The 15,500-nt window shown below is 43.1% G+C and overlaps 1 protein-coding gene across 3 annotated transcripts; it reads right to left on the bottom strand.

Annotated features, from left to right (window-relative positions):
- Positions 1 to 6,150: 6,150 nt before the first annotated feature.
- Positions 6,151 to 15,003, bottom strand: TRIM59 (tripartite motif containing 59). 3 transcript variants are annotated; one of them, XM_081328709.1, is made up of 2 exons: positions 14,859 to 15,003; positions 6,151 to 9,099 (listed from the first exon to the last, which is right to left on the bottom strand). In XM_081328709.1, exon 2 carries the CDS (start codon positions 9,094 to 9,096, stop codon positions 7,918 to 7,920), a length of 1,179 nt encoding a protein of 392 aa, XP_081184835.1. In that variant the 5' UTR covers positions 9,097 to 9,099; positions 14,859 to 15,003; the 3' UTR covers positions 6,151 to 7,917. The 3 variants fall into 3 exon arrangements, with proteins under 3 accessions (XP_081184835.1, XP_081184834.1, XP_081184836.1); XM_081328708.1 differs by having other exon boundaries at positions 14,947 to 14,970; XM_081328710.1 differs by lacking the exon at positions 14,859 to 15,003 and adding an exon at positions 14,326 to 14,406.
- Between the last annotated feature and the right edge of the window lie 497 nt (positions 15,004 to 15,500).

Raw genomic sequence — 15,500 nt, 5'->3', positions numbered from 1 at the left:
TTTAAAAAAATAAATAAATACCCACAGCATATTTTTATTTGAATTTAAAAATAAAATTTTGACCAATTTCTCTGTATATTACAAAAGTAGTCTAGTAAATAAGTTGATAAACAATAAAAAATATAAATAGCAAGCAGGCTGTTTTTGTGCTAGCTGCAGTATGGTTCTTGGATTTGGTTTGGCATCTTGGGTTTGGGGTTGATTTGACAAAAGCTACAACAAATAATGGTTAAACAGATTCTGGATCAAACATTTTATAAGCTCATAATTTAAAAATTATTTCACCAATAATATAAAAATTATTGCTGAAATATGTTCTCACTACATCTATTGCGGAACAAGACACTTAATAATGGACAACGACTGCGATGCAAGGAAAATCCCGTGGTTCTTAACCAGAGTTAATATCCATCAAGCGGATGGTGCTTAAATAAGTTGCTTCCCTTAAATAAGCTGTGGTAGAAAACTTTGTCTCAATATCTCCAGTTTGGCAGTTCCCAAAAAAGTTTTTTACTCACCCTTACAGCTAGGGTCTCATCCTGTGCTGGCTCAGATTGTCTTTATAATAAAATCTCTATGGTAGCAGTTCCAAGAATTAGGGCAGGGACTAAGTCCAGAGTCCATTCTATGCCACTTGCTGGCTGAAGCAAGGATAGCTGATCTGCACTACTACTAAGCTCTGCAGCCTGCCGCCCGCTCACCAGGGAGCCTCTGCAGTGGAGAGACTCACCTGATGCAGTCTTGGCAATCATCCAGGAAAGCACTAGCCCAGCCTTCAGCCACTTCATTTTACCATTGGGCCAGTTGCTCTGCCATGATAGCTGTTGCCATTGGGCCAGTTGTCTGCTGTGATTGCTGTTGCTGATCCTGTTACTCCCACTAGCTCAGGCAATTATTTGTGACCGCGCTGAACAAATGTTCCAGCTGTTGCAAAATCTCTACAGTCATGTGATTGTGATCCAGGTGCTTGGCAACTGGATCACGTGACAGCCATTTGTAACCTTTTGCTGGTTTGTCCCAAGTGAAGTCAATGTGGAAGGAGGCAGGGAAGGTTGCAAATCACTCCTGTAAGCCACTCCCTTTTACAATAATGGACCCCATTATGTAAGATCTCAGGGACCTTGTAGTCTATAGTGCATACTAGCACAGTATCATCCTTTTCCATACATACACACTAGTACTGCAACACCCCTACTCCCAGAATCAATCTAGCACTCACCTACCCACTGGCCCACTTACAAGCCTCTTGGGACTCAACTTCCTGCCAGCTTCCCCTTTGCTTGTGGGAAGCTGACAAAAAGTTGCTAGTTGGGAGATCCTCGCTTCAATTGAGCAACAAACTGGATTACCATTGCTAAGCAATGTAGTCATATGATGTGCTTGGTGATGGAAATTCCAATCCCATCTCCCATCATTAAATTACTTGTATGGATTATACTGAAGCTTTACAAAATAGTTTGAGTTTTACTTCTAGAGTTCATTCCTTCTGTGAGACAGGTACCTTTGAAGGCCCTAGTTTGGTCTTACCGGCCTCGGGCTCAGGGTAGGGGTGGGGGAGTGGCTGTTGTTATGAGGGAGACCTTGTGTCCACGGGAGGCCACCGTTCCCCAGATAGTCGGGTGTGAGTCTCTCTTTTTGAGATGCGGCCCTGGTGCGCAGTTGGGCTTGCTGCTGGTGTACCTTTCGCCTAGTCACGCAGCAGCAGCCCTGCCTGAGCTTCTCGATGTCCTCTCTGGGTTGGTGATTGAGTTCCCGAAACTTATAGTTTTGGGGGACTTCAATCTACCATCTCTGGGAGGATCATCTGAGTTGGCTCGGGAGTTCATGGCTTCCATGACGGCCATGGACCTGACGCAAGTAATTTCGGGACCGACTCATGAGGGAGGCCACACCCTTGACCTAGTTTTCTTATCTGGACGGTGGTTAGATGATCTTGGTGGGGGCTCCCCAACTGTTATGCCCCTGTCATGGACCGATCATCATCTCCTGCGGCTGGTCTTCCGTTTTGCCATCCCCCGCCGTGGGTGTGTGGAACCTATTAAATGGTACCGCCCCAGACGCTTAATGGATCCCCAGAGGTTCCAGGCGGCGCTGGGGTCCCCACCTGCCTCCCTTGCTCACAGCTCGGCAGACGCCTTAGTGGAAGCCTGGGAAAGGGCAGCCACTGAGGCTCTTGACCGAGTTGTACCCCTGCGGCCCCTGACCCGGTGCAGATCCCGTCGAGCTCCATGGTTCTCCGCGGAGCTCCGGGAGATGAAGCGTCGGAGACGGGGCCTAGAGAGCGGTTGGAGATCCAGCCGATCCGAATCCGACTGATTGCGGTTAAGAACCTATACTAGGTCTTTTCTCGCTGCGATAAGGGAGGCGAGGTCTAACCACTTCACCACCCTTATCGCGTCCGCAGATAATCGCCCGGCCGCCCTGTTTAGGGTGACTCGCTCCCTCCTGAATCAGGAGGTGAGGGAGGAACCCTTGCAGGGTTGTGCCGAGGAGTTTAACCAGCATCTGTCGGACAAAATCGCTCGGATTCGGACCGGCCTGAACTCTGACTGGGCAGAGTCTGTCGAGCAGGACACGGGCGGTCTTGTCGATATCACCTGGGAGGAGTTCGATTCTGTGACTCCGGAGGAAGTGGACAGGATCATGGGGAGGCTGAGCACCACCACATATTTATTAGACCCGTGCCCTTCCTGGCTGGTCTATGCAGCCCGGGAGAGGACACGCAGCTGGTTCCAGGCAGTTATATCGGCTTCTGAGTGAGGGCAGCTTCCCCGCCATCTTGAAAGAGGCGGTGGTGAGGCCCCTCCTCAAGAAGCCTGCCTTGGACCTAGCTGTACTGAACAACTTTCGTCCAGTCTCCAACCTTCGCTTTCTTGCGAAGGTTGTTGAGAGTGTGGTGGCACATCGGCTCCCTCTGGTCCTGGATGAAGCGGATTATCTAGACCCGTACCAATCGGGCTTCAGGCTCGGGTACAGCACGGAGACGGCATTGGTCGCGCTGGTGAATGATCTCTGGAGGGCTCGGGACAGGGGGCATTCCTCTGTTCTGGTCCTATTAGACCTCTCAGCGGCTTTCGATACCATCGACCATGGTATCCTGCTGCGGCGTCTCAGGGGATTGGGAGTGGGAGGCACGGTTTTACAGTGGTTCTCCTCCTATCTCCAGGGACGCTCGCAGTCGGTGTTGGCAGGAGGGCAGAGGTCGACCGCGAGGTCTCTCATTTGTGGAGTTCCTCAGGGGTCGGTCCTCTCGCCTCTCCTGTTCAACATCTATATGAAACCGCTGGGTGAGATCATTCGTGGTTTTGGAGTTGGGTATCATCAGTATGCTGATGATACCCAACTTTTCTTTTCGACCCCAAACCACCCCAGTGATGCCCTCACCGTGATGTCCCGTTGCCTGGAGGCGGTTCGGGTCTGGATGGGGAGGAACAGACTTCAACTCAACCCCGACAAGACCGAGTGGCTTTGCATACCTTCATCCCAGGTTTATTCGGACATTCCACCTCTCGCTATGGGGGGTGAATTATTACCCCCCGTAGATAGGACTCGCAACTTGGGGGGAGTCCTAGATTCACGGCTCACTCTGGAAGACCACATAGGAGCCGTGACTAGGGGGGCTTTCGCCCAGGTTCACCTGGTGCGCCAGTTGCGGCCCTATCTAAGCCAGGATGATCTATGCACGGTCACTCACGCGCTCGTGACCTCTCGACTAGACTACTGCAACGCTCTCTACATGGGGCTGCCCTTGAGGACCACCCGGAAGCTCCAACTGGCACAGAATGCAGCCGCGAGAGTTGTGTTGGGAGTTTCCCGATACTCCCATGTCACACCTCTGCTCCGTGAGCTGCATTGGTTGCCAGTTGTCTTCCGGGTGAGATTTCTATACCGCCCTGAGTCCTTCGGGAGAAGGGCGGTATAGAAATATTAATAAATTAAATTAAATTAAATTAAATTACCTGGGTTCTGAGGAAAAATGTCCTGGAACAACCTCCTCCACTTGAGCTTTATCTTATATTATCTTTTACCATCATGAAAGCATTGTCCATAGAAAAGGAGGATAAAGAATATGTTTTTTGCACATCTTCCTTTAACTTCATGTTTTTGAATTGAAATAAAATGAATCTTCATAGTAATCTTAAAATTGCTTTGTAATATTCCATGTTTCCCAACAAATTAAGGCTGTTCCCAAAATAGAAAACCAGCTAGCTTTATTTCAAACCTGAAACATCACTTTCTCAAACGTTGCACAAAACATTTCAGACGAGCTGCAGTTTGGTAGAAATAAAACTTGGCTTGTGGGATGGTAGTCTGGGTTTTGCCTGAAACAAGTCATGGGAATTGCCGAATAATTATAAACAGTGAATGTGACAAGGATGGTAGGCATGAAACCTGGTTAGGTGACTTTGGGGTCAGTCACTCTCTTAGTCCAACTCATCTCACAGGGAGGTGGTTGTGGGAAAAATAAGAGGAAGGAATATAAGGTATGTTCATTGCCTTGAGTTATTTATAAAAATAATAAAGGCAGGATAAAAAAAATCTTTAAAAAAATTAATTATGCTTTACAGCAGACGTCAAACTCGTGACGTCACGTGATGTTGCACAACATATCGACTTTTGCCATTGCCGGCAATGGGGTGGGCGTGGCTTCTGTGTGAAGCATCCGGCTCGCAGGCCGGCAGTTTGACACCCCTGCTCTACAGTGAAATGCAAAACAATTTCTAAGCAACAAAGAAAGTTAACAAAATTTAAATAGAACCCTACCCTTTGACATAATGTTCACCTCACACACAAACGTCTATATCAGGGGTGTCAAACTCAATTTCATTGAGGGCCGCATCAGCATTGCAGTTGCCCTCAAGGGGCCGGGTGGGTGTGGCCAGGGTGGGCATGGCCTACTGGGTGGGCGTGGCTAGAGTGCGTATGGCCTACTGGGTGGGCGTGGCCAGCTCTACATCGTTTGCATCAAGGGTGCCTATGGGGGCCTGGGCAGGAGTGGGACAGATCTGAGGGTCTCTGGGCCAGGGCCAAGGCAGTGGGGGCCATTCCCTCACTGTTTCCAGGATGGCTTTGCGGGCCACATGAAACCACTTCGCGGGCCGGATCTGGCCCCCGGGCCTTGTGTTTGACATGTCTGCTCTATATCAATAAGTGGGAATGAGAACCATCAGATCTGGACATCAAATTAAGTACTGGACACAGTCGAGTATGATGGGCAGATGGATGAGTTACTTGCTCTTTCCACACTTAACCCCTGGCCCTTTCAGAGTTCTGAATGTAAACAGTAGTCTATTGCTAGGCAGGCTTCTGTTGGTTCACAGCCAGCGTTCTTAGGATAAAACGTGACCAATTGTAGCTCTCACAAGAAATTCTGAGCCTTATCTGAATTGTTTTCCTGGCAGCGTCAGATGAAACCCTTCGTTTTTGTACTTGTACCAGTTTTAAACTTCTATCACAGAAGACAATTTTTAAATCTGCCCTTTGCAGTTAGTTTGATTTGCAATTGGACAAAGGGGATGATTAGGTGCACGCAAGCTGAGATTCAGAGATTCCATTATTGTGAAGTAGCAACTTCTTTACTATAGAAATTTTGGATTAGCAGTAGTTGATCCCTTCTGCAGGATTGAAGGACCTATTACATCAATTCCATTCTTGAAACTTTTAAGACATTCTAAGGATTCCTGTATTCTGGAGTTTTTTGCTGGCAGGATTAGTGATCCTGTCACAGCAGTGTTCCTGATTTCTATGATATGCATTGTAAAGACAAAACATAGCATAAGGACTTAAGAGGTTCATATTGAATTATGGGATAAATAGATCACTAAAAAAACCTTTTCTCTCATTTGTACTGTCTGCAACTGTCAAAGTTTAATAGTAAGCACATTTATAGATTCCTCGTGCCCCTGCTACAAGGTGCACTTTAGGCTACATTTGTTGTTTAAAATTTATCAAGTTATATTTATTTTTCTTTGAAGAGGATCCATTTCCCTGGAATTGGGCAGCATCCAAATTCAGTAAAATAAATAAAATGTATCTGTCTCAAAACTATGAATTGTGACCACATTAAAGCAAATCACAAGTGATATTTGCATTTAAATCTAACGTGGAGAACAAACATGCATATTGAAAAGATACAATGTTTCTCATCAGTTACAATCTCTGTCTTACCCAAGAACAGTTTATTTTTCTACACATTTAAAACAGCTTCAGAAATAAATTAATGCAATTATAGCTAAATGAAATTATTTTATTAAAAGTACAAATTCTGAAACTTGCAAAACCCATACAAATTTAAAATTTTAAAAATATGAATGAGAACCAATACTGAGGATGGAGATTACAAATTCCAAAAAAACCTCCCTGATCACCATGCGGCGGCTATAAACCATATATGGTATGACTAACAGAAAAGAGACTACATTATTTAAAATATATTTTCTACCAGGCTCTTGTGCTGTATGTTTATGTTGAACCAACTACAGTCAAGGATGATGACAATATTTACTCTGAAACCACATTTATAGTTTACATTTATTCCTTTTTAGTAATCTCATTTTATGTGGTAACAGCTAAACATCTGTTTTTGCAACAAGAAAGCATGTTAAACAAGTCTTTATTGAAAATTCGTTAAACTCCACAAACTATTCTGAAGAAGCTGATAGGCTCTGCTATTTTGGCCATTTAATCATTTTCACTGCCATTTGCATAAACTGAAAATTGCCAGGATCAGTTCATTAATCCAACATAATTTCATTTTAAAAAGCATGAAAACTCTTCTGGCAATTTATGATAATTCTGTCAGGTAATGCCAGATTTATTTCATGGAAAGTTCACTCACTATTTAATATTCTACTGTCTTCAAGAAAAATGAAGGCCTCAGTGAAATATGTATGTAAAATAGGAAGCAGTTATAAGATCATTGTTAAAAGAACTATAATGCTCGTTTGAAGTGTCAGGCTCAAATCTTTGTGAAACTAAAACTAGAACCCCTGGGAGATTTATTGCAAATGCTGATCATTAAAAAATTGTAAGCTTTATGAAAGCTGAGATGATGTAATATAAATTTTAAATGTTAAGACTAGAAATATAACTTGTTTCCCCACTCATCAAGATAACCTCTATAATTAAGGGAGTTAATAAAAATATTTTATTTTTCTTAGGCATGCTATTTGAAATATTAGAACTGAGTAGAAATTGTTAGATGTTTCATCTAACTTTCCTTTTTTCATAAGGAAACACTTTAAAATATTTAGTCTCCAATATTTATTCCTAACAGGAAAAGCAATTTAAAATAAAGTTTTAGGATAATTAGCACTAATAATTAGCATTAATGTATAGTGTATAAAAACTATGCATGTGAAGACAACAAAGATGTGACCGGAGTAAACCATCAAGTCAAGTCAAACTCTACTTTGATCCCAAAAGAAGAGAATATTTGTAGCTTAAAGTTGAACTGTAAGGTCCCTGGTAACATCTAAACTTGTTTTGCATACATTTCATTACACAACTATGGTGGTAACACCATTATTGCTAGAAGTGAATGGGGTTTGCTCTCTGTTTATATGCAAATATCTTGCCCTATCACTGTTGGTGGAAGTGTTCTTAGTGGTTGATAATGTAACTGCAAACAAAAAAAACAAACCTTGATTCTCATCACACAATTTTTACATGATCTTCTGTTGGCCAGAGATTACCCCTGCATGCATGTTGAGAACAGAATTGAATATTTATCCAAATAGTACAGGCTGTTACTCGCCTATTTGCTATGCTAGGTAATTTCATCCTCTGACACACTGACATTGATATCAATTAAACCTTAATTTAACATCAAGCTAAAATTAAATCCATTAGAATTCAGATAATTTTCTTAACAGGGCAAAAAGTTGCTATCAAAAGCAAAAATATTATTCAATTAAATTAAGGGTGTATCATAGTATTTTCCACTGCTATGTGCAATCTTTTACTTAAATCTTGATAAATTATCTGCAAGGTATCAAAAATATATGGAAAAACTATTTCAGTTATGAATGTTAATATATGTTGGCTAAAAGCAACAGTAAGAAAAATAAAAGAAATTAATATAATTGCCAAAGGACTTAAGGGCCAGAAGGATTTTTTAGCTGGTCTAGTCTCATTGTCACAATCCTGGGTATAGACTTTTTGCTTTGAAATTAGCTTTATTTTGGGAATGAGAATTTTGTTAATCTGGTTAAGTTCACTTTTGCTCCACACATCTTTTAACACCTGTCCTATTCGAGGGTGGATTTCAAATGGCTTAATCATTGGTAATGGTTTTTCCCTCAAAGATTTAACACGCTGACGTATTTCCTCAACTTTCTCCAGAAAATGAAGAGGAGACTCTTCCTCCTGAAATGATGTACTCAGTGACATTAGTTCAAGTTGTTCTTCTCGTATTCCTTTCAACATTTCTATGAGAGGTTCATATTCTGTCTCAATCTGCATATTTACATCATCCAGAGCTGCAAGTAAAGCTTGTTTTTTCTGATCAAGGGCATCCCCGAGTCTCTTAAAATATTGCAAAACTGTTTTTTTATCCTCCTGAACAATGCTCCCACATTGAGCTTTCTGTTCTTCAAGATTCTGAATAAGCAAACAAACTTCACTCCAATGTTTGTCTGTCAACTGCTCAAGGAGTCTTCCAGGAGTTTCTTTTTCTTTCATGTAGGCACTTTGTAGATCATCTATAGGATGGCCATGATGTTTTCCTATTGTAAGACAATGGCCACACAGAAGCTTTCTGTCCAGCAGACAGTAAATATTTAACGGCTGTCTATAATGTTCATTGCAGGTAGCAACTTCAGGATGATCCTCTTGTTGATACTTTTCAATAATAGCCTTTAATGCAAAGTTTACAGGCAAAGAGTCTGTACCAGAGGGAGGAATTTCAACAATACTTCTACAGTTGGGACACTTCAGAGGAAGCCTTAGAGGTCGCCATATGGAAAAATTGCTTGATATCTGAAGAATACTTTCCAAACAATTTCTACAAAACGTATGTGAACATGGCAGTACACGAGGATCATCAAATATACTGTAGCAAATAGAACAAGTTAATTCCTCTTCAAAATAATGCATTTCCTAAAATTAAAAAAAAGATAGAAATGTACAATGGTTAAAAAAATATTAAAATTCTGATAGTTCAAAGAAATTAGCTATTACATGATTTAAATGCAGATCTTTAAAAAAATACAAGCAGAATTAGCCAACACAATAAATAATACATATTAATTCCCACTTTATCTCTTTGGTGTAAGATATTAACCTAATTACTATTTATCTCTAATGTCAAATTTGCCTGTAGTATCCAGACCAGACATGTCAAACACAACGGCCCTCGGGCCAGATCTGGTCCACAATGGGCCTAGTTCTGGCCCACAGGGTTGCCCTGGAGAGCCGCTGTTCTTAGGACAAAAGCCCCCGTCGCCCCCTCCCCCCTGCGCGCGCCGGCCTGGCCCCATTTGACGAACGCGGCAGGTCTCCGGATGGGACGGCGCACACCTCTCCAAAGGGGAGACCCACCGCCGCACAGGTGCCTCCCATTTTGCGCATGCGCAAAATGTTTTTTGCGCATGCGCGTGAGTGGACGCACGCGCGCGTACTTTTTGCTGCTCCCACTTTTTTGTTTGTGTGATGGAACCGGTTCTGAGTGGCTCTTTTCCTTTTTCCGGTTGCCAACCCCTGGTATAGTCTAATGCTTCAGAGAACAAAAACAATAGATAAAACTGCCACTATAAAAACAGATAAAAATCTATAAAGCCTGAGTTATTAATATCACAAAAACAAAAGTTGTTTTTTATCTTCCACCAATAGAGAACAATGCCTCTGAAATCCAGTTGCTCAAGTAATTAAGGAGCAGCACTCCAGATCCAACCTGAGGTTGCTTTTTGGCAACATTGGGATGAGAAGCTGGACAAAAGTATCTACCATTCTTATAGATTGATTTTTGTAATTAAGCATTGTTCACTTATTCATAAAGCAAAAGTGATTGTTTCGAGAACTGTACATATTTTAGAGAAAGGCAGTTATATTGGGCCAATTGTAATAGAGCTTTCAAGTGTCCTATAACTTTATTTTGGAAAAGCTATTCTGTCCACACCTACACATTACAGCTAGAGCTGCACACAGTAAACTCTTAAGCAAGACAACAAGGATTTTCAAACAGAAGTAAACAGGTTTCATAGCACTGAGCCTTCTCAGAGAACATACATTAATCTTTGCTGATCTTCATCCTAACAATTTTCAAGGCATTTATTGTTCACAAGTGATGAAAGGGCCATAGCAAATATTTATCACACGACACTCCTGACAGATGGCCGATGATAAACATTTTGGAGTAACTGGCAACACATCCTCACCAAAAGGTTTGATGGAATGGGACAATTTGCCACAGCCAACTCACTGGCCATTTTGCCACGATCAATTTGCCGCAGTCAACTTGCCACTCACCATGGCCAACTCACCAATTAAACAATTCAATTTAATTAAAATAATTAAAACATTATTTTAATTTCCGTCATTCACATTTCACTTTGTCCCTTATCTGGCATTTTTTTCTTTAATGATTCTTTTCCACCATTTTTTTTGATATTAGTGTAACTCTTGTCCCACAGCAAGTTGGCCATGGAGAGTAGTCCCACAGTGAGTTGGCCGTGATGGGTTGGCCATGGCAAGTTGTCCTAAATTCAGGATTTATGTAAAAGAGAGTCCAGATGAAAGATACTCTGGGTTTTCAAAGAAATCAAATAACATTTTTCCCTATCTATAGTCTCCAAGACTAGGGGAAAAAAACTCATTTCAGAGTACTTTAAGAGATTAATCATCTCTGAGACATGGGTGCCATTAAGCATTTACTTATGGAAACATTCCCTTAACCGAAAATGAAAGTGACATTGTACTACCGTGTTTCCCCAAAAATAAGACTGAGTCTTATTTTTATTTTTTGCCTCCAAGAGGCACCAGGTCTTAATTTTGGGGTAGGCTTTACCTCACCTCTGGCACAGATAGCCCCACCCAGCCGGTCCACTTCTTCTGGGGCCGAAGTTCTGCAGCTGCATTCGGGCCTGCATTTTGCAGTCAGGCCTTTCCAGTGCTCAGCTGCTGAGGTCTTGCAGAACCAAGCTATGGATTGGATCCACAGCTTGGTTCTTGGCTGTGCAGGCCTTCCGGAAAGCCCTGTGACTGAGAAATGCAGGCCTTGCTGTAGAAGAGGCCTCAGAAGAAAAAGTGGTCCGGCAAGGAGAGGCCTGGCTCCAAGGAAAGTGGGTGCGGGGTGGGTGGGGCAGCTCCACCCCCCCACCCCAGCTTGATTTTTAGGTGTGTGCCTCACCCCAAAACTAGGGCTTATTTTTGGAATAGGGCTATTAGGCCCACACCCGAAAATCGAGCTAGGGCTTATTGTTGGTGTAGGTCTTACTTTCAGAGAAACACGGTATTCTACTCAAGATTAAAAGGTAAAGGTTCCCCCGCACATGCGTGCTAGTCGTTTCCGACTCTAGGGGCCGGTGCTCATCTCCGTTTCAAAGCCGAAGAGCCCGCGCTTGTCCGAGGATGTCTCCATGGTCATGTGGCTGACATGACTAGACGCCAAAGGCGCATGGAACGCTGTTACCTTCCCACTGTAGTGGTCCCTATTTTTCTACTTGCATTTTTACGTGCTTTTGAACTGCTAGGTTGGCAGAAGCTGGAACGAGTTAACAGGCGCTCATCACTAGAATATTAATTTTATTAAGCTTAATTTCATGTAAAACTACAATTTGATCACCTGTCTGTCATAAAATTCAATGTAACATTTCAAGAAATGATACAATCATTTAATATAATATAACCTTCCCATATTATCTTTCCACGAGGGAAGAAAGTTTGAGGGAAATTGTAATATATAAAGTAACATGCCTCTTCCTAAGTGAATACTACTACCAATGCATCCCCATGTTTTGAGATTCACTAAAAGGCAAGGATACACCAAACTCTAGATCAAAGAGGAATAAGAGGAAGAGGCCAAAGACAAATGCCTGAGATCCACCTTCTTTTCAGAAGTTAAGTGTTAATGTTCCACAAAGGAAAAAAAAGACTCTTTTTGCATTTAAAAGTTATACTGTGTGTGACACCTGGGAATTGTTTACCCCCGATATTGTAAAATAGTCTTACTGTATATCATGTTTTTTAAAAAATCATTTTGGAAATAAAGACTGGGTACTATGCAAAAGTATTTCCTCTTTTCTAGATTTTCCCCCTCTTACCGGCATATTTTAATGGAAAGACTCTTCAAAGGAAGGAAAAAGTAATCTGGAGGCCTTGTATTATTTTTAAATAATTTATTAGATTTTTATCCTTTATTGCTTTATAAGTAACTCAAGGAAGCAAATATATATAAACTACCCAGTAGGGCTGTATTACTATTATCCTTCTCATTCTTCCTATTACCTATTCCTTATTTTCTTATTACTATAACTTTGTTGCTTGTATCTTATAATTTAGATTGTTTTATTTAGTATCCTAATAGGATTTATCTTGCTTATCTAGTATCCTAAGACCATCACTGAGTGTTGTATCTTGTGATTTATGATGTTTTTTACGATTAAAATAATGATTTTATTGCTTATATGTACATTGAGAGCTTATGCACTGGAGACAATTCCTTGTGTGTCCAATCACACTTGGCCAATAAAGAATTCAATTCTAGTTCCAATCTATTCTTTCTCTCTCCTTCCCCTTCCCACTTCACTCCCCCACTACCCTGTGAGGTGGGTTCAGTTGAGAGTGAGTGATTAACCCAAAGTCACCCAGCCAACTTTCATGCCTAAAGTGAGACTAGAACTCAGTCCCATGGTTTCTAGGCCAGCATCTTTACCAGCAGTCCTCAGTGTCCATCCCCAAGCATCCAAACGTTTGACTACAACTCCCAAAATGACAAACAATGACCAAATGAACCAAATAAACAACCATATGTTGTAAAAACAGAAGACTAAGGAAAGCTGTTTTTATATTCCCTAACTAAGCTTCATCTGATTTATTAACAGATTTATCAGTGTATGACCACTGTTAATTGGTGATGGCCAACAATGCAGATAGTGGAAGATCCAACTGGAACAGCTATACATTTTGAAGGCTGACAGATAGAAAACTAGCACTGGTAGAGAAAAACTATAGGCAGTCCTCAACTTACAACCATTTGTTTAGTAACTATTTAAAATTACAATGGCACTGAAAAAAGGGAACTATGACAATTTTCAAACATGTGACCATTGCAGCATCCCCACGATCACATGAACAAAACTTGGATGCTTGGCAACTGGCATGTATTTATGACAGTTGTCCCACCCTGGGGTCATGTGATCACCACTGGTAACCTTCCCAGCTGGCTTCCAACAAGCAAAGCGAATGGGAGAAGCCAGATTTGTTTAAGGATCCGATTCACTTAACAACTGCAGCAATTCGCTTAAAAGCTGTGACAACAAAGGCTATAAAATGGAGCAAAACTCATTTAATTGCCTTGCTTTAGCCATGGAAAGTTTGGGCTCAGTTGTGGTTGTAAGCCGAGGACGATCTAAGCCGCTTGCGACTTTTCTGAATTCATCCAGTTGGCCACGAACCAGCCAGAGAAACCCGAACCGATAACTAATCCCACATTAAAAACCAAAGGAGGAAAGGAAAAGGACAAAGGAAAAGTGTAACTTACGAGTTACACCTGCTGGGATGGCCTCTTCTCCACTTACGTGACACACGAGGCAAAAGCCTCCCACTACAAGAGCCTCTTGCCCAGGGGTCTTCAAACTTGGCCCTTTTGTGACTTGTGGACTTCAACTCCCAGAATTCCTCAGCCAGCATGGCTGGCTGAGGAATTCTGGGAGTTGAAGTCCACAAGTCACAAAAGGGCCAAGTTTGAAGACCCCTGCTCTTGCCTAAAGGGACAGAGATGACCGTGAAGATCACCAGAAGAAAAACTCAACACAGGGCGAGAGGAGATCAGCGGTGAGCACCCAAGAACCAGGGTGCTGACAATCCCTGCTCTTAAGGAAGCTGTCAGCTGCAGAAAACGAAGGTTTTCGTCCCTTCCAGCTCTACTCGAAAAGATACGAGCAGTCCGATAAACCTCCCCCTCGCAAACGAAGTTTTATTTATTTATTTTAATTCCATTTATATCCCGCCCTTCTCCGAAGTCTCAGGGCGGCTTACAAGCTTAGCAGTAGCCTTCATTCTATGTATATGCCTGCTTCTTAGGGCTTTCACACACACACCCCCAAGCGGCATTATTACAAAGTCAGCTTAATTGCCCCCAACAATCTGGGTCCTCATTTTACCTACCTCGGAAGGATGGAAAGCTGAGTCCACCTTGAGCCTGGTGGGACGCGAACCTGCACTAATTTATTTTATTTTAATTCCATTTATATCCCGCCCTTCTCCGAAGACTCAGGGCGGCTTACAAGCTTAGCAGTAGCCTTCATTCTATGTATATGCCTGCTTATTAGGGCTTTCACACACACCCCAAGCGGCATTATTACAAAGTCAGCTTAATTGCCCCCAACAATCTGGGTCCTCATTTTACCTACCTCGGAAGGATGGAAGGCTGAGTCCACCTTGAGCCTGGTGGGACTCGAACCTGCACTAATTGCAGGCAGCTGGTGTTACTTAAGGAGGCATTAGCCCACTGCTCCACCAAACTAGCGTAAGCTCGAACTTTCCCCTCCGTCCCTCTCCGCTCACAGGCCACTGAGGGCCCCCAAAGCAGTAACGGCCAGGGCCTGAACCCCTTCCTCGCTTGGTTATTTTAAGCGAACAGGCACGGCGCCGATTCTTCCCCCCCCCCCGCCGCCGCCGCCGCCGTCGTCGAAGTTCACCTCAGCCTCCCGCCGGATTCCTGAACCGCCAGCGGGCCGCCCGTTTTCCCTCAAACTTCTCCTGCCGCGGCAAACGGGCTTCCCTCACCGGAGACGGCATCGGCGGCCTCCTCTACCGATGCTCCTCCAGCAGCCTCCAATCAGAATCGACAGGAGGAAAAAAAGAGAGAGAGAGAGAGAAGAAACGGCCGGCCGCTTCGCTGCTGCGCACGCGCCGAAAGAAGCCAACGTCCTCGAGCCAATCCAAGTTTTCGGTAGGTTTTGTTCAAAAAGGAAAGGATCGAGGCGGGAGCGGGGGGGGGGAGGGGGGAGGCTGCGATGCGTTTCACCGCGAGATAACCGTTAACGGTTGCCTGGGGTGGGCGGTGCCGGTACGTCATTTGTATCTCTTTGTCGTTTGGCCGGGCTTAACCGACCGAGGTGTTTTGTTTTTTTTCCTGACGATTTTCTGGAAGACTTCAGAAACAAAAAACGCCCGGATCTGCCTTTCAAACGTTCCGAGATTTGAAAGCCAGGCGGAAACTACACGCGCGTCCGAAAGCGTGCCGAAATGCTACAGAGTTTGTCTTAATGAAGTATGCTTTGGTGATGATCTGTAGCAGTGCAACAAAAACACTTTGCCAGGCGCGCCTCTTGTTGCTA

Source organism: Vipera berus (assembly GCF_964194415.1).
Source record: "Vipera berus genome assembly, chromosome: 5".
NCBI classification, from domain to species: Eukaryota; Metazoa; Chordata; class Lepidosauria; order Squamata; family Viperidae; genus Vipera; species Vipera berus.
The sequence above is the reverse complement of the archived record's forward strand: the minus strand, read 5'-3'. Positions and strand labels throughout refer to the sequence as shown.